General features: G+C 34.5%; 1 protein-coding gene and 1 pseudogene across 1 annotated transcript in view; one reads left to right on the top strand and one right to left on the bottom strand.

Moving 5' to 3' along the window:
• Positions 1 to 2,149: 2,149 nt before the first annotated feature.
• On the top strand, positions 2,150 to 4,194 carry LOC107930059 (RHOMBOID-like protein 2; annotated as a pseudogene).
• Positions 4,195 to 4,781: 587 nt separating this feature from the next.
• The window catches only part of LOC107930013 (uncharacterized), a 17,635-nt gene continuing 3,373 nt past the window's right edge, over positions 4,782 to 19,043 (bottom strand). The window contains exons 2-6 of the mRNA XM_041100064.1: positions 9,110 to 9,272; positions 7,699 to 8,028; positions 6,279 to 6,479; positions 6,013 to 6,090; positions 4,782 to 5,715 (exon numbers count right to left, since the gene is read on the bottom strand). Coding sequence (XP_040955998.1) covers positions 4,987 to 5,715; positions 6,013 to 6,090; positions 6,279 to 6,479; positions 7,699 to 8,028; positions 9,110 to 9,272 — 1,501 coding nt within the window. The 3' untranslated portion in view covers positions 4,782 to 4,986. The remainder of the gene's footprint in view (positions 5,716 to 6,012; positions 6,091 to 6,278; positions 6,480 to 7,698; positions 8,029 to 9,109; positions 9,273 to 19,043) is intronic.

Raw genomic sequence — 19,043 nt, 5'->3', positions numbered from 1 at the left:
TGAGACAAATGTTTCGAGAGGCAGGATGATCCGGTAGAGAGAGAAGTAGGGAATTAGCCGAGGCATCGAGACCATTCCAAGACAAGTTAAACTAGTGCATTTCAAGGACACAATGCGGGTGTCGCGAGAATGGGTGGGGGGAATGTCACGGGCCACGGATCAAAGCCTGTGACCATTGCACACAAAATGTTCCATAGAGAACAATTTATTAAATGGGACTCATTTGACCCACATGAATTGGCCCGACTCGTGGAACCCATGAAGAAGCCTATCTACTTGAAGCCTTGGTGACCCAGTGAAACACTCCAATAAAATTAGAGTTACCAGTGTAATAGTGTAAATCCTTAATACTTTTAATTGTAGATAGACTCTAATCTTGACCATTGATGTAATTCAATTTGTACTGTTGGTTTTGGGGAGCTTAACTATAAATAGAGGTCTTCCCCTTATTTGTACTCACTCAGTTGTAATCATTCATAGTAATTGAATACTTTTAAGAGCATTTACTCAAACACTTGGTGTGCACTATTTTTCTGTGGCTTTCTCTGTTTGTTCATAGCTTCTTCCTTTTCAAAGTTTGCTTTCGCTTTGCTTCAATGCCTTAGAGAATTTCTACAATAATTCTTATTTTACGAGAATAGGCTGACTTAGGCAGGATTTAAACTCAAAAAATTGCCTAAAGCCACGTGGATTACCAAACTAAAGAACTAAATCCGTAACATTAGTAGGTGCTGCTGTGGTCTCGATTTCAGTGAAATGTTTTTATTTTGTCTCATTAGATGCATTAGCTTCATTCACCTAACGTCTTTATGCATGTAGTTGCAGCAATTATTATTTATTTAAATAAGCTCCGTCCGATTTGTGTGTCTATTTTATATGAATGGAGGAGCTTTAGTAGAAAGAAAGTGAAAAGGCAAATGGCAGATGGCGGAGGCGTAGAGCGTAGGTTGAAAGCCAAAGGAACTAGTCCAGCCAGCCAACCAACTGAAACCCGTAGTGGCTTGCTGCCAATTCACTCCACCTATAAAATTTCGCTTCATTTGCTGAGCAATTCCTATCCTACTCCGCGCAATTTCAGCGTGTCATTTAAACAATAAAAGTCATAGCAACGCGGCTTTACTCTTCATTTTGAGTGTTTGTGATCAGCTCCTTAACATGGAAGGCATCAGCCTTTCATACCCATTTTTACCATTAATTTCATAAAGCAAAATTTTAAAATCCATATTTATATATCTATTAAGGTTTACACCAAAAATCTTAACGCCAGAGTTTATGGAATTTTCTTCAAACCAAAGAATAATTTACAAATTATATGTAAGTTAAATATCCATATAGGAAACTATATTTCTTAATTCCTTTTCCTATTTTATTACACTCCTTCTGTTTCACAAGAATTTTACAAACTTTATCTAACCCACTATTTTAGAGGAATCAGAATTGCAAATTTTTAACAATTAATTTATAATTTTTAAAGCAATTTTTCTATTTTAAGACCTCAGTTTCAAATGCTGCTTTTACAAGATGTACTCTCAATTCCTTCTTTCCTTTAAATTAATTGACCGTGAAATGAAAAATTGACAGCCACATATGGCTGGACGCCGTCTACCATTCACTAATTGAAGATATATTAACTATTTGCTTAAAATATGCTCTATTTCGTCTAAGCTTGAGATTTAGTAATTAAATTTTTTTTCTTCTATTTAGAAATTTTAGTCCAATCTGTAATATTATTAGTATTTTCTGTCAAAATTTATTAACTTTGCACATTGATTAGATTATTTTCATATCATGTGAGATATGATTAACAAAAAATAAATATATTAAATTAATAAATTTTAATGGAAATTATCATCAACAATAATAGTTCGACTAAAATTTTTAAATCAGACAAAAAAATAAAAACTTTAATTTTTAAGTATAATGATTAAATCTCAAATTTTTAACAATAGAAATTAATAACATATTTTAAAAGAAATGAGACATTAGAATTTTCTTATTTTTCCATGATTATTATGGCATAAAAAGGGTATGGTGATCCTGAATTTAAAGTGATAAGAGTGTAGAATGTTGATCATTTCCAGGTGGGGATAATTACAAAGTTAGATTCACTTTCCATAACGTTCATTCTTCATCAAAAGGTTAAAAAACTAATGCATCACTTTATTAATGATTTTGGGGTTCATCAATGTTACATTTACAAGAAGAGGTAAAGAACAAGCTTTTACTCTATCAAACCCAACAGTCAACCTCACAAACCACCACGAAACAAAGCTCAAAGATAGAGACAGACTGACTGACAGCTATAAAAACTTGTAGGCTGTAGCTCAACGGTTAAATCTGTACCCACAACCCAAATCTCTCTCCATTTCTAGTAATCGAAATAGATATAAATTTGAGTTTGATCCCAGTTTCCATTGAAAAAGAAAACCCCACAGAAGAAAAAAAGGTACAAAATTTATTCATTAAACTTGAAAAAGAAATGATTTTTTGTATTGAAGGAGGATGGCAAGTGGGGATCTAGAGCGAGGAGGAAGGAATGGGAAGAACAGAGCAAATAGCTATCACTAATCATCATCTCCTTTCTATGTTGAAAACACTGAAAAGCAATGGACTTCGTGGCTTGTTCCAATGTTCGTGGTGGCTAATGTTGCTGTTTTTTTTTTTTGTGGTGATGTATATCAATGATTGCCCTAACAATAATCTGGGATTTGAAGGCAGCTGCGTGGCTAAGTTCCTTGGCAAGCTTTCTTTTCAGCCTTTGAAAGAAAATCCTCTCTTTGGTCCTTCTTCTCATACGTAAGCCGCATCTACCCCCCATCTCTAAATCTGATGGTTTTAAACCCACTTCGAATTGGGTTAGAATTGAACTTTGAGGCTCCTTGAATTTTTATATGATGTGTATCTTTCATGTTCTTTTTCAGTCTATAACAAGATTTTAATTAGGCCATGTCATTTGCAATAATTGTAGCTCTTCTAACTTTCTAATATTTGTTCTTATTCAGATTGGACAAATTAGGAGCACTAAATTGGGACAAGGTAGTGCATGACAAGCAAGGATGGAAGCTCATCACTTGCATCTGGCTACATGCTGGCGTTATTCATCTGCTTGCTAACATGTTGAGCTTGGTCTTTATTGGAATTCGCCTTGAAAAACAATTTGGATTCCTTATGCTCTGTCCTTTTCTTAGTGTTTGATTAATGATCATTTGATTCATTACTTGCTGAATGAAGAATTTGATCATCTTGCTGTTAAAGCTTTTATATGTGTTTTTCCCCTAACAGTGCGTATTGGGCTTATCTATCTATTGTCCGGCTTTGGAGGGAGTATACTATCATCTCTTTTCATTCAAGATAATATTTTTGTTGGTGCCTCTGGTGCTTTATTCAGCCTTCTGAGAGCAATGTTATCGGAGCTTCTGACTAACTGGACTATCTACACAAATAAGGTATGTTATCTGGCCTTTTTATATATACGCTTTGAAAGCAAAAATGTTTACATGTTGCATTCTATTGGAAAATAGTAATTGCTTTGATGTTTGTTGCATAATTGTTAATTTTGAGTTTGTTGACGTATGTGTGTAGGCTGCTGCTCTAATCACACTTGGGGTCATTATTGCCATTAACTTAGTAGTAGGGATTCTTCCTCACGTCGATAACTTTGCACATATCGGTGGCTTCTTGACCGGCTTTCTCCTTGGGTTTGTTTTACTGCTTCGTCCCCAATTCGGGTGGGTTCAATGTCAGCATGTTCCTGCTGGTGCACCTGTTAAATCTAAGCACAAGGCATACCAGTATGTTTTCTAGGTGATTGCAGTGGTCTTGGTCATAATTGGGTAAGTATCTAAATCCTGCATTTTAATTTAGCCGTCCTTCTGTTGACTGGAAAGATTGATATGTTGTTTAATTTATGGATGGGATGCAGATTCACAATGGGATTGGTGATGCTGTTTAGAGGAGAAAATGGAAATGACCATTGCAGCTGGTGCCATTACCTGAGCTGCGTTCCTATATCAAGTTGGCACTGTGGAAAATAATAATGAAACCATTACCATTACTACTATAAACCCCAGTCTTCATCTTGTCACACTCCATTCTTTCACAATTTTTATTCGTTTATTAATTTCTTCCGCTTGATATTTGCCTATGTATATGCTTTAAGATTATATTTGAATATTAGTAAATTCGTTGTTCTTATATGGATGGCATTTTATACATTATATATCTTGTCATTGAGTGCAGGTTTACTTAAAAAGGAGAGATAAATCTTCGACGCATTTTCAGACCTTTTTCTTCCAAAGTCACCTATAGAAATGACACTGCTCTGCTCTGATCCACCTATAGAAATACATTGGCACGAATCTTATATCAAGGTGATAGGACATTGACCCCCTTCTCTGCTCCTTGGTAAACACATTTTAATGCAATTTGTACTATTTTTTTTGACTTCTCACTGTCCTGACTGAGACTTCGGATCACCTCGTTGCCCCCTGATTCTTCAGTACATAAACCTTTTCTAGCCTGAGCCAGAAAAACTCTTGGCTGCTTCGTAAATTCCATAGATTTTTCTTTTAACCTGCATGCCAAAACCTACCTACTAGTCTGAATACCACCAAAAGTTGGGATTATTTTCTAATGGTTGCCAATAAAGATTGCCAAATGTAGTTCACATGCCTTTAGAATTCTGTCAGCATGCAAAACTTATATAAAGGGTCACAAGCAGGAATGAATAACTTTAATCACATCTACAAAAGAAGGATTAAAGAAAAGGGACAAAGAGACAATTATGACTAAACCCTATTTCATCTTTGTTTTTCATAAGGTTACTCGTCTCCTTGTAAAGCACATTTTGAATACATGATCTTTGGAACTTGATTGGAAGTCACATGCACCATAACACAAAGAGTTAGGTCAAGAGTCATCAACATAAGTCCTACCTACGCATGAAAACATGAACATAAAGCAAAAGGGAACACAGCAAACCCTTATTTAGTAATATCTATATCCAACAGGCATTCCTAGCCTGTCCAAACAACCTGAACCTGGATAAGCCTTGTTTGCAAAGTTTGCGTGCAAGCCAGACTTCAGTGTTCTTGATTTCAATTCTCCGAAGCCCTGAATGGAATACCTTTTTGTCGAAATGGATCTATCATGCTGGGGTCTTTGTTTTGGAGCACTCAGAGACCTTACCTTAGCCCTTGAAGATTCAGTGAAAGCCATGTAATTTGGGTGGTCTGAGTAACCGCTTAAATAGCTTCTTGACCCATCACTCTTGGCAGGAGTAAAGGGGCTTCTCATAGAACTTCCCCCTTTCGATGATGCCGAATGGAAATTTGGACTATTATCAACAGTACAGAAAAGACTTTCCTCGACCTCATGAGGGAACTTCAATGGATTTAAAGACTGAGCTTCAAACAAAGGAGTAGGAGCAGTTTGATGTGAGTCTCTAGAATTTGTGAAGCTACAACTATATAGATCAGAATTCAATGCAAGGTGTGTAGAGCGAAACAAGTTTCGGAGTTTGGAGGTGAAACGGGGTTTCCCAATATCAACCTCAAGAATTTTGTCATTCTTTTCATCAACCATATGACCAATTCTTGTCGAATGCCCTCGTTGATCCCATGATCGAACATCAATCCAGTGGTCGGACGTATACCAACCTGGGTGTATTTGCTCATAATTATCACAAGTCCTTCCACTCAATCTTGAGCCATTTCTCTGAAATTGTTGGAATAAGTTAGTTAAGCATGCATAGTCAATGCCGAATAAGTAAATACTACTAAAAAGTTTCCTTAAAGAAACTCTGAACTTATATTATCCGATTTATTTATTTATTTATTAAATACTCATGTTTGAAATTTGTATCCTACATATTCGGACTTAATTAAAAAAAGTATTGCACTCCAAATCTACGGAAAACTTCAAAAGGATTGAATTTGCGTTTGTTAGACACAACCGTACCCAACACTCACCTAAGTCCAGCAATAGAGCTTCAAACGGATATGAAAAGCATACCTTCAGCATTGATGATTGTTCGGATTTTGTGCTCTTCAGTTGAACAGCATGTTCAAAATTTTCAGAGGTTGGTGGACCCTGTACATTAATAGAGAGATTCCAGAGTCACCAACAATTACAAAATACACAAGTTTATATCAATCTAATAAGCACAACAAAATACACAAGTTTATATCAATCTAATAAGCACAAGGAGAAATCTATGTAACAAATCCAACCATCTCAATCTCAAAAAATGAAAAGAGGGAAGAACTATTCTGACTTACTGGATGGAGGTAGTGAGAAGATTTACTGCTTATTCGTGAAGATTCAGAAATTTGGGTCTGCCCGGCACGAGCACGTGCTTCTGTTTGCAAGAATGCTTGCATCCGTCTTAGCCATTCTGTAGTTTTCTTCCTTTCAATATGGCCTCTAACCAATGCCTGAAGCTTCACCAATCCTTTTAGTGCTCTCAAAGCCCTTCTTGCCTTTAAAAGGTTAACATCAAAAAAATTTAAAAAAGTATAGTCAAGCAAGCAAACAAGGTCATTTGACAAAAAAAATTAAAGGGTCATTATTCATTATAATCACTTCACCAACATATCAAACTATTGGGTAAAAATCCTCCATTAATGACTTTAAGAGCAAGCAACCCAACAACTAAAAGCAACAAGCAAACTATCTACTTAGGAAAAAAGGGCAATCACAAATGGCCAACTAAGGTCACAACGCAACAGGACCACATTGAATCATTTATGATTAAAGTAAGGAAATTGCTAAAATCTGGTGCCGTGGCAGATGCAGAAAACAAGTACCAGAAGCATGAAAAATTTAAAGATAACAGGCTCCAGTAGCCATGCAGATGATAGATAGTCACAGTAATATATTAATAGTACTATAGCATAAAAAAATTTAAAGATCTGACAAAAGTATAAAAGGGGAAAAAGACTTCACACTAGCCGCCCCCTACCAACCCACACCAAAAGCTTTTTATATCATCTCCCAAACAAAAAGGTCATGGAAATACACTTAAGGAAACACATACTTTTTTCCACTGGATTGGACCCACCCTTTTCAGTTTACCCAGAAGATTTCAACCCAAAGATTATAGAAAATCTTGGACCCAGGTCATCCATTTCCCCAGAAAAGTTCCATTGCATTCAAAGTCTTCTGATCAGAAAATGCTGACAACTGGTGGATTCTTAATTGGGTAAGCTATATAATTGTTATTGACCCTTAGAAAAAGGGTTGTTGCCTTGTTGGGTACCCTTTTAAGCTTTCAATAATTAGACAGCAATAATCCAGGTTTAATTAACTAACACCCAAAATTAGATGATTTTGCTTAACTCATTGTAAAACGAAAGGTTACCTACATAGACCAACAATACAGTAGCTGGAAGAAAGAGGACGAACTAGAAAACGACATCGTTTCAGTAATGGAAACAAAACAGTTTCCACTAAGGCTTTGCTTTCTTCTACAGTTTCGTGCTTTCGTTCTGGAAAATATAAATATGGATTTTTTATTCTTTTATGAAAAAACAAGTTCAATGCCTCAGAATAGGAAGAGTTGGTGACTCAAATGAGCACGAGCGACACGTTTCTCGCATTCAACATGATCTTATTCGATAATCCCAGAAATTTTCATCAAAATCATGATAAAGGGATAAGTAAGCTGAAAGTAAGAATAATCAATAAATAAGAACAAACCAGGTATCCACGAAATGTAGATTGTATCTTGACCGCAGCTAATTCCTCGCCTGCCCCGTAGCTGTTGCTAATGTGAGCCACTGGATCACGCGCGCACCTACCATTGCTTCCAGTGAGCTTAACCACCACAGCGGCAGCTTGAGCAGCCGCAACGGCTGCTTCGGCAACCGCGGCAGTGGCGGCAGCCACAGCAATCAGGGATTCAAATAGCGGGACGATATCAGAATAGCGGCCGTTATATAGCGGTAGCGGCACCGTCCGAAACCGCTTTTGTTGAAAATAGCGGTGTGAAGCGGAGTCACGCCAATAGCGGTGGGTCGCGGCCGCAACTTAACGGGTAACGGCCAATTGCGGCAATAACGGGCCGCTATTCACGTTATTTTCCGTTACAGTAAATTTTAAAAAAAAAGTCATCCCCTCAAACAAAAATCGACAGAAACAGTGAAAAACAAAAGGGAATATATTCCCCACCTGCAAAGTGCAAAATCAGAGAGCTTTCAATTAAAAAGAAAGTAAAAAGAAGTCAAAGAAACAAAAAAGTAATCAAAACTCAAAACTAATAGAAAAAGAAATATGAAATTCTGTTTCTTATATATGGGCAAACAACAAGCAGCAGATGAAAGCAAGGAGCCGAGCCAACTGCCGAGGACTTGAATCTGAAAAGCAAACCCATCTATTTCCTCTTCGAAGTACTTCTAGGTTTCTTCCAGTTCTTTCTCAGCCCTTCTAAGTTCTAAGCCAGTATTCCTTTACCTGGTTTTTCACACTTTCAAGTTTCAACAGCAGTAGAGATTCAGCCATTTTTGTTGATAGTCTGATGAGTTGGAGGCTTGGAGCCTTGGAGGCTACTGGTTAGGGTTAGGGAATAGAAAGAATCGTTTCATTTTCTTTTAATTTTTCTGTTTTTGTTTATGTTTGTGGCTTTATTGGCAATTGGCATGCTGCTCTGTTTTGTTTCTTCTTTGACTCTTGTTTTACTCATTAATTAGGGGCAGCCACCGTCCATTTTAACCACTAGAAAATAGGCATGTAAATTGTGCTTTTATCCACCTATCCATTGTTAAAATTTGTCTTAAAATAATTATTTGAAAATTTCTTTATTAAATTTAAATATATATATATAAATTTCTGGACACAATTTTTAATATGACATGGACTTCATATATAAAGTTGTGTTCTCATATCATATTAATAAAGATTTATAAGTGCTAGAAAACATTCTAAAATCATTAAAAGTGAATTTTTATAATTATAATTATAATTACTATATTTTACAATAAGTTGTGCGAATTTGAAAAAAAATCACGATCGCGATACCCGCAGTGACCGCAATAGCGTCCGTTATGTCCGCGACCGCGACAAACGCGACGCGACCGAAAACGCGACCGCGACCGCAATTTAAATCCCTGACAGCAATGGCGTGGTCATTATTATCATCCACTGCATCATACCCAATATTCGCGTCAATAACAGAAACAGAATCTTCGAGTGGTTGCTGAAGACCGCGAAGCGACGACGTGGCAGTAGAGACGGCGGAGGAGTCCTTCTCGCGGTAGGATTTAACGAAACTCCAACTGTTGGAATATTTTCAAATATTTATAGTATCCCAATAACTATAAATGAATGGGTGTAATTAATCAAAAGATAAAACTTTTGGTCATTGGTCAAAAGTTATATCATTTGATTTTTTTAAAAAAAAAAGAATTATAACTATTCAAAAAATATTATTTGAATAGTTACAAAATTAAATGAATAATTATTATTATTTATTTATTCATAAAGACACCTATTGAAAGATGTCTCTATGAAGAGACATGAAAATTCCAATAAATAGGAATGAGATTTCATTTGGAAATCATATCAACAAATTCTAATATTATTTTTTCTCTTCCTTCATTTTCTAATATTATTAGATTATTCTATAAAGTATTGCTGCAGAAATCCTTTGTAGAAATTGAGTTTTTGTTATACATTACTCAGTGCATAGTGGACTATTCTCGTCAGTGCAAAACGCAAATAGTCATTGGCTTCATTGTATCCTCGAGGTTAATTTGCTTGGAACTCGTTTGCACACTGAAGATAAGTGGGAGCGAATATAACCTTAAAGATAGTGGCTTGATACACGCCTTGGAGCCTGTCCTATTTCTTCTTTTTCTTTTCGAGTTCCGATCGTGTGTTCGAGTTTTTCCTTACCGAAGTTTTGTACTAACAATTTTAAGGTTATATTTCATGATGACTACCACAACACATGAAAGTGGAACACTAAGGGAGTTGGCTTCCAACTTTGTTAAACTTGATCGTTTTGATGGTGGCAATTTTCGACGATGGCAGAAAAAGATGCATTTTTTTGTTATCAACTTTGAATATTGCTTATGTTTTGGATACTCCAAGACCTGAAGAGAATGAAAATGAATCTGTTGCTGCAACCCGAGAAAGACAAAAATGGGACAATGCTGATTACATGTGCATGGGCCACATATTAAATGGTTTATCTGATGGTTTGTTCGACACCTACCAAAACGACGTCACCGCTAAAGAATTATGGGACAAATTGGAGGCAAGATACATGACCGAAGATGTTACAAGTAAGAAATTTCTTGTCAGTCGTTTCAATAATTATCAAATGGTTGATGGTCGTTCTGTTATGGAACAATTTCGTGATATTGAAAAGATGCTGAATCAATTTAAGCAATATGATATGAAAATGGATGAAATGATTGTGGTATCCTCCATAATAGACAAACTTCCTCCATCTTGGAAAGACTTTAAAAGAAGTCTAAAACATAAGAAAGAGAAAATATCTCTTGAGGCTTTGGCAAATCATCTTCGTATTAAAGAAGAGTATCGAAAACAAGATCAGAACCTAAATTCTGAAAATGCCAAAGTACATGTTACGGAGGAAGTACAGACTACTAAACCATTCAAGAGAAAGTTCAATCAGACTGATAGAGCACCTAAGTTCAAAAAGAAACAAAAGGGCTCATGCTATCATTGTGGAAAGCCGGGACATTTCAAGAATGAATGTCGATTTTTAAAGAAGAAATCATCTTCTAAGGCTGATAATAACGAAAAGTTCGTTGCAATGATATCTGAAATTAATATGGCACAAGATGATAATACATGGTGGATTGATACCGGAGCAACCAAACATGTGTGCAAAGACAAAAGCATGTTCACAAAGTTCACACAATGTGAAAATGACAATGTCTTGTACATGGGAAATTCTTCCACCGCAACAATTAAAGGCAAAGGGTCTGTTGAACTACAATTCACTTCTGGAAAGGTTTTAACCTTAAATGATGTATATTATGTACCAGAAGTTAGGAAAAATTTAGTGTCTGGAAGTCTGTTGAATAAGTTTGGTTTCAAACTTGTTTTTGAGGCAGATAAGTTTATTTTGTCTAAGGGAGGAATTTTTGTGGGAAAAGGGTATATGTATGAAAGCATGTTCAAACTTAATATTATTAATAAGAATAAAAATACTATTTCTGCTTATATGGTTGAATCATTTTGTTTGTGGCATTATAGATTAGGTCATTTGAATTATAGAAAATTGAGTGACATGTATAAATTAGATTTAATTCCTGTTTTTAATAATAATATTGAAAAATGCAATACCTGTATGTTGACTAAAATTACAAGAAATCCTTTCCCTAAGGTTAAAAGGAAAACAAAATTGCTTGATTTGATACATAGTGATTTATGTGACTTGCATAATACTCCTACATTAGGTGGAAAGAAATATTTTGTTACTTTTATTGATGATTGTTCTAGATATTGTTATGTATATTTATTTCATTCAAAAGATGAAGCGCTTGATAAATTTAAAGTTTATAAATCTGAAGTTGAACTTCAGTGTGAATCATTTATCAAGTGCTTAAGATCGGATAGAGGTGGAGAATACTATAATCCAAGTTATTTTGAACTCACTGGAATTGTCCATCAAGTTTCAGCCCCTTACACACCACAACAAAATGATGTAGCTGAAAGGAAAAATAGAGTCTTGATTGAAATGGTAAATTCAATGTTATCATATTCAGGTCTTGGACAGGGTTTTTGGGGAGAAGCTGTTCTAACAGCTTGTCATATATTGAATAGAGTTCCTAATAAGGAAACTAAAATAATCCCCTATGAACAATGGAAGAAAAGGAAACCAAACCTTAATTATTTAAAGGTTTGGGGTTGTAGAGCTATTGTAAAAGTTCCAACACCTAAACGTAAAAAGTTAGGTGAAAGAGGAATTGAATGCATATTTATAGGTTATGCACATAATAGCAAGGCATATAGGTTCATAGTAATTGAACCAAATGATTCAATTTCAATTAATACGGTTATTGAATCAAGAGATGCTATTTTTGATGAAAATAGATTTAATTCTATATCAAGACAATTACAACCACAACAATTGATTCATTCTTCAAATGAGAATGAGATTCCATTGAAACAAATTGATAATAATGATGAATTTTGTCAAGAATTAAGAAGAAGTAAGAGGATTAAAAAGGTCAAAGATTTTGGACCAGATTTCATTATGTTTCTTGTAGAAGGAAAAGTGAAAGTATATGCAATAAGATACCTTATTGTTATAATACCGAATCTGATCCTATTACATTTGAAGAAGCAGTGAAATCTCAAGACTCTGCTTTTTGGAAAGAAGCAATAAATGATGAAATGGATTCAATAATGGGAAATCAAACTTGGATCTTAGTTGATCTTCCACCAGGTTCCAAACCAATAGGTTGTAAATGGATTTCAAAAAGAAAATGAAGGTCGATGGAACCATTGATAAATTTAAAGCAAGGTTGGTAGCAAAAGGTTTTACACAAAGACAAGGTATTGATTACTTTGATACCTATGCTCCAGTAGCAAGAATTGCTACAATTAGACTATTAATATCACTTACCTCTATATATAATTTGGTTGTTCACCAAATGGATGTTAAAACTGCATTTTTAAATGGTGAATTGGAAGAGGAAGTGTACATGGAGCAACCGGAAGGATTTGTTGTTCCAGGACAAGAGCATAAGGTATGTAAGCTTGTTAAATCTTTATATGGGCTTAAACAAGCACGAAAACAATGGCACCAAAAGTTTGACAAGGTTGTTTTAGCTAATGGCTATAAAATAAATGAATCCGATAAGTGCATATATAGTAAATTTGATAATGGAAAGGGTGTTATAATTTGCTTATATGTAGATGACATGCTCATTTTTGGCACGGATTTGGAACAAATAGAAAAGACAAAGAAATTCTTGTTAAACAACTTTGCTATGAAGGATATGGGTGTAGCAGATGTTATTCTTGGGATTAAAATAACCCGAGATGAAAGCACTATAGCTTTATCACAATCACATTACATTGAAAATGTGCTTAAAAAGTTTGATGTTTTCAACTGTATATCAGCATCTACACCCATGGATCCTCAATTAAAATTAGTATCTAATGCTGGTAGGAAAATTGATCAATTGAAATATGCAAGTCTAATTGGTTGTCTTATGTACATAATGACTTGTACAAGACCAGATATTGCATATGCTATTGGAAAATTGAGTAGATACACAAGTAATCCAAGTAGTTTGCATTGGCAAGCTTTAAATAGAGTACTTAGGTACTTAAAGAAAACTATTAACTATGGATTGTGTTATAATGGATATCCTCCAGTTTTAGAAGGGTATTCGGATGCTAGTTGGATTACAAGTTTGGAAGATCATGCATCTACTAGTGGGTGGATCTTCATTCTTGGTGGAGGAGTCATTTCTTGGGGTTCCAAGAAACAAAAATGTATTACTGATTCCACCATGGCAGCAGAATTTATTGATTAGCCGCTGCATCTAAAGAAGCAGAATGGTTAAGAAATTTGCTTTATGATGTACCTTTATGGCTTAAGCCAATTTCACCTATTTCTATCCGTTGTGATAGTGAGGCTACTCTAGCAAAGGCATATAGCCAAGTATATAATGGAAACTCTAGACACATTGGATTAAGACATAGTTATGTCCGACAATGAATCTCTGATGGAGTGATCACTATTAATTATGTGAGGTCAAGTGAAAATTTGGCAGATCCTTTGACAAAAAGTCTTGCTAGAGATGCAGTAAAAAGGACCTCAAAGGGATGGGACTCAAGCCTATTAATTAGAGTCACCCATGATGGAAACTCGACTCAACGCTTGGTATAACGTCAAGTCTTGAGTTCAATGAGACAAAGTACATCATTAGTATGTGACTGTTAGCACTATAAATAAATCCATCCTAAGATTAAAGTGCTAGGTACCCGTAATGATAAGGGAAGGATGAGTAATGTACTCTTAATGGACCCATAACATAAATATGTTAGAGTGTTATAATTACGGGAACACTTTTGATGGGATCTACCTATGTGAGTGGAAGTGTGGCCGCTTCTAGGAGCTTAAGGGCTTGGCTCTGACAGCACTCATGAAAAGAGGACATAGACACATGGCTATAATAGTGTCCCTAGATACTATGCATTGACTGATGTTGAAATCATTGTGTGAGATGTGTTCAGTTAATCAAATGGAATAGTTGGTTCAAAGTTTAGTCTACCATACAATTTCGATTAACTTTAACATGTTTTCACTAAGTGAAGGTTCAATCGTAAGACACCTTTATTTATGCAAATTGATTTCCAAGAATATCAAAATCTAAATATTTTGAAAATGGGGGGAGATTGTTGGAATATTTTCAAATATTTATAGTATCCCAATAACTATAAATGAATGGGTGTAATTAATCAAAAGATAAAACTTTTGGTCATTGGTCAAAAGTTATATCATTTGATTTTTAAAAAAAAAGAATTATAACTATTCAAAAATATTATTTGAATAGTTACAAAATTAAATGAATAATTATTATTTATTTATTCATAAAGACACCTATTGAAAGATGTCTCTATGAAGAGACATGAAAATTCCAATAAATAGGAATGAGATTTCATTTGGAAATCATATCAACAAATTCTAATATTATTTCTTCTCTTCCTTCATTTTCTAATATTATTAGATTATTCTATAAAGTATTGCTGCAGAAATCCTTTGTAGAAATTGAGTTTTTGTTATACATTACTCAGTGCATAGTGGACTATTCTCGTCAGTGCAAAACGCAAATAGTCATGGCTTCATTGTATCCTCGAGGTTAATTTGCTTGGAACTCGTTTTCACACTGAAGATAAGTGGGGGCGAATATAACCTTAAAGATAGTGGCTTGATACACGCCTTGGAGCCTGTCCTATTTCTTCTTTTCTTTTCGAGTTCCGATCGTGTGTTCGAGTTTTTTCTTACTGGAGTTTTGTACTAACATAAATTGAACGGGTGAGGGTGAATGACAGGGTATGTATTTGGTTAACAATTTTACTTTTCCTTTCCAAAAAGTGAGAGCGGGTGTTGCTAGTATGAATTGGTCTAGACGAATACCGAAATATGTATATGGTAAGATTTTAGTTCAAATATATGGGCAAATTTAAGTCTCAAATTAGATGACTCAACTTAAAGTACTTGAGATATTTAATATTCATTCTTTTTTCATTTATTTGGTTACTTGATGGACATATACCAGAGCAAAAGTTGATTTTGATCTTCCTTCTACCTATTAAAGTTACACATAAAACTAATAGTTTATTTATAGTATGAGATTGACACCTTCTCCAAGTAACCAGGGAGATAAATGAACATATAAAATAAAAGAATTGTCCACACAAAAGCTCCATTTTGACCCTAGATCTTACTTATCATACTGAACCTCCACGGCCTCCAAGTTTGAGAGAATTTCTTTAAACACTGTTAACTGTTCATGCACAGACGCACCTTCCTCCAAATGATGAGCATAAAGATGCTGATTTATATGCAACTTGCTGGTTAGAGTTTTCGACATACATATTTGTTCCAGCCTCTTCCATAATCCAGCGGTGGTTTCTCCTTCATCACATCCTGCAAAAATTCGTTAGACAAATGCAGATGTAACTGTGTTAACGCCTTTCAATCCTTGCGCTTCTTCTCTTCCTCCATCAATGTCGAATGTATCTTATCTACCCCTAATAGGGCTTTCTCTAAGTTCATCTATGCAAGAATTGTCTAGATCTTTATCTGCCACAACGTGAATTTGGTGTTGCGATCCAACAACGGAATTTCATACTTCAAAGAAGCTATTACCATGATTAAGATGATCAACCCGGAATATTTGATACCAATGTGTAAAAATAGAATGTCGGTAATGACAATATATCGCAAAGGAAAGAGAAATAAAAATAAAGAACACATAGATTTTTACGTAGAAACCCTTTTGGAAAAAAACCATAGGTAGAGGAGAAGAAAATTCACTATGTCGAATTCGAATAATTACAAGAGGAGTAGATTATGTCTATTTATAGGCTTGTAAAACCATATCCTAATAGGAGTGTAGCAAGAATGAAACACCTTATTCTAATCAATATCAAATAGATGGAGTTTAATAAGGTTTAAAAAACATTATTCTAAAATAAAATAAAAGAAGTGTAGTTCTATAGGGATCTTACTTTTTTTTATTTTAACACTGTATTTTATTTAAATAAGGATTTGGTTCACTTAATTCTAATAATTACTAATCTTCTCCCCTTTTGAGGAAAAATGCCAAAGAGTTTCTTCCTCTGAAATTGACTTTAAAATAAAGAACTCCCCCTAGGAGAATGCATCAAAAATATCATGCTTAAAAACTACGTCCACTATTAGCTTGGGCCATAAACATGTATATTTATTCGTGAATTAGTCAATCGAACATCTCAAATCGCAAAGGATACATAAAGGATGATCAATCAAAGTGCACAAACAAGGAATAAGATATCAAGTCTGAAACAAATTCCAACCAAATAGCACCATTGTAAAAATAACAAACTAAACCAGCACCATGATCACCAACACGGGACAACAAGAAAAAGAAAATATGCAATCTTTCAAAACCAAATCAACAATGTAAAATGTCGTAGCCACCAGTCACCTTCTCATCTCAAATTTGAACATTTGCTGCTAGTATCCTCCCCCTTACCAAGTTGCAAACCAACTCCACAAACTTTACCTTTTTGACAACGAAATCTACATTAATTGACTTTAATTTTGCCATTAAAAGATTGAAAAATCTATACGTTTTTGTGCAACTACAACAAAGTGGGTCAAGATTGTCCCATATAATGTTATAACAAGGTTTCGATCATCCTTGTTTTTCTCAATTTCATTCTATTTCATTGATTCTATTTTCATTTTCTTCCCACAACATTTCCCTTGGCAAAAACAAAAAAGGGGGTGCCGCTACTATGATTTGGTATACGATAAGATTTTAGTTTGGGAAAAATTAAGTTGGCTCAACTTAAAGTAATTAAGATATTTAATTTAATACTAAATTAAATCATTCTTTTTCATTTATTCGGTTACTTGATGGACATGCCAGAACAAAAGTTGATTATATATAAATTGATCCTCCTTCCACCTATTAAAATTACACATAAAACTAATAGGTTATTTATAGTATGAGATCAACCCGTTCTCCAAATAACTAAGGAAGTAAATAAACATTTAAAATAAAAGACTTAAACTCCAAGAAAATTCAAATTAATGTTTGCTCCATGTAATACTAAGTCAAAGACTTTAAAGAATAAGGATAAAATTTCTTCCCATTAAAAAAATACTTCATTTCTCTTCAAATTCTACAAAAGGGAAAAAATAAATAACCTGCATAAATAAAATCAAGTGATGTTCTAACATGGCATGTAGTGGCTGAAACATAGATAGTTAAAGTTCCAACAATCTCTCCTTTTGACATGTTGAAAAAAAACACATTTTAGCTAATGATTAAAAAAAAGCCAATAATAACAAAATAAGTCTCCCTCTAACTCACAGTGTAACACCCCATACCCGATCCAGTCGTTGAACCCGAGTACAAGATATTACCACTACAAAAGTTAACGTTGTTCAGCAATCAATCAAACATAGTCAAAAATATCATTTCCAAGCTATTCAATTATATCGGGACCTAATTCGAGCTGACGTAACATTTAAACAAACCAATAACAATTATGGATTAAATTGAAACTTTTACAAAAAAAAAATTATAGGTAAATAGTGAAAACATGGGTTATACGGCCATGAGGCCAAACCATGTGACAAGGCAGAGACCGTGTGGTACAGGGACATGGCCGTATGGCTAAACTGTGTAGTAGAGCTTAAACCGTGTAGGAGGAGACACACGGCCGTGTCTCTAGACCTTGTAACCAACTGATGCTGAGTGGACCTAAAATCACCAAAAATTATACAAAGCATATAGTCGAAACAAAGCCTTAAACTTCAAGAAAATTCAAATCAACGTTGACTCCATATAATACTAAGTCAAATGCAGGAAGTACGTCATAAAGGAAGATCATGTAAAGGGCTAGGTAAAAAGAAAAAGGACCAAAGAAAGAATATGAAGGTAACATATAGATGTACAAGGTGAAGGTTGAGTTGAGGGGCTAGATAACGTGTCACTAACAGGTAAAGGAGTAGGTTATAAAACAATGAGTGTAGGTGGGTTAACAATATTATAAGATGGTAGGAGATGTAGTAGTAGGTGAAAGTGGCGTGATAGGTTATAAAGTAAGAAAGTTAGAGTAAAAAAAAAAGGACAAAAAATGGCAGAAAGAAAAATAGGTTGGTGTGAATGAGGAAAGTTAAAAGGAAAAACAAATTAATGAAAGGTAAAATCGTGATTTACAAACAAACATTTAGTCTCAAGATTAAGCAAAATGTAGCCTTTTTGAACAGTAAAGTGACCCATAAGAACCGAAGGAATCAAACGAGGGGTTACTTTATCCTGAATATGAGGGTTCTTAGCATAACAAGGATAACAAAAAACTCTTAAATGTGAAAAGATTGTTGGATTTGATGCCCTAAGTGTAGCATATTCATTTTGTATACTTATATTTTTCAAACAAATTGGTATAATAATATTCATTAATTACATTAATATCTTTTTTATATTGTCCTTAATGGTATTTACACACAAAACAAAATAAAAGCAAATATTGACTTATTGGTTATCTAACATTTAATTAGTACTAAGCTATATTATGTGGTTGGATCGTAATATGAAAAGAAAACTTATATTAGTAAATGAACCTAAACATGTCCTAAGTCTAATAAAAAATGAGAAAACCTATTAAAAGACTATGTCGAAACCATTTTTAAATTTTGAAAAAATGGGGATCGACTTTTGAAAATAAAATGGGGAGTCGCCACCGATCTTTTATTAAGGTGTGACCGGTTCACCGTTAAAAATGATTTTGGTCTGCGAATTTAAGAAAAACAGGTCCGGGAGTCGATTACGCAC

This window comes from Gossypium hirsutum, chromosome D08 (genome assembly GCF_007990345.1).
Source record: "Gossypium hirsutum isolate 1008001.06 chromosome D08, Gossypium_hirsutum_v2.1, whole genome shotgun sequence".
In the NCBI taxonomy this organism is placed as follows: Eukaryota; Viridiplantae; Streptophyta; class Magnoliopsida; order Malvales; family Malvaceae; genus Gossypium; species Gossypium hirsutum.
The sequence above is the reverse complement of the archived record's forward strand: the minus strand, read 5'-3'. Positions and strand labels throughout refer to the sequence as shown.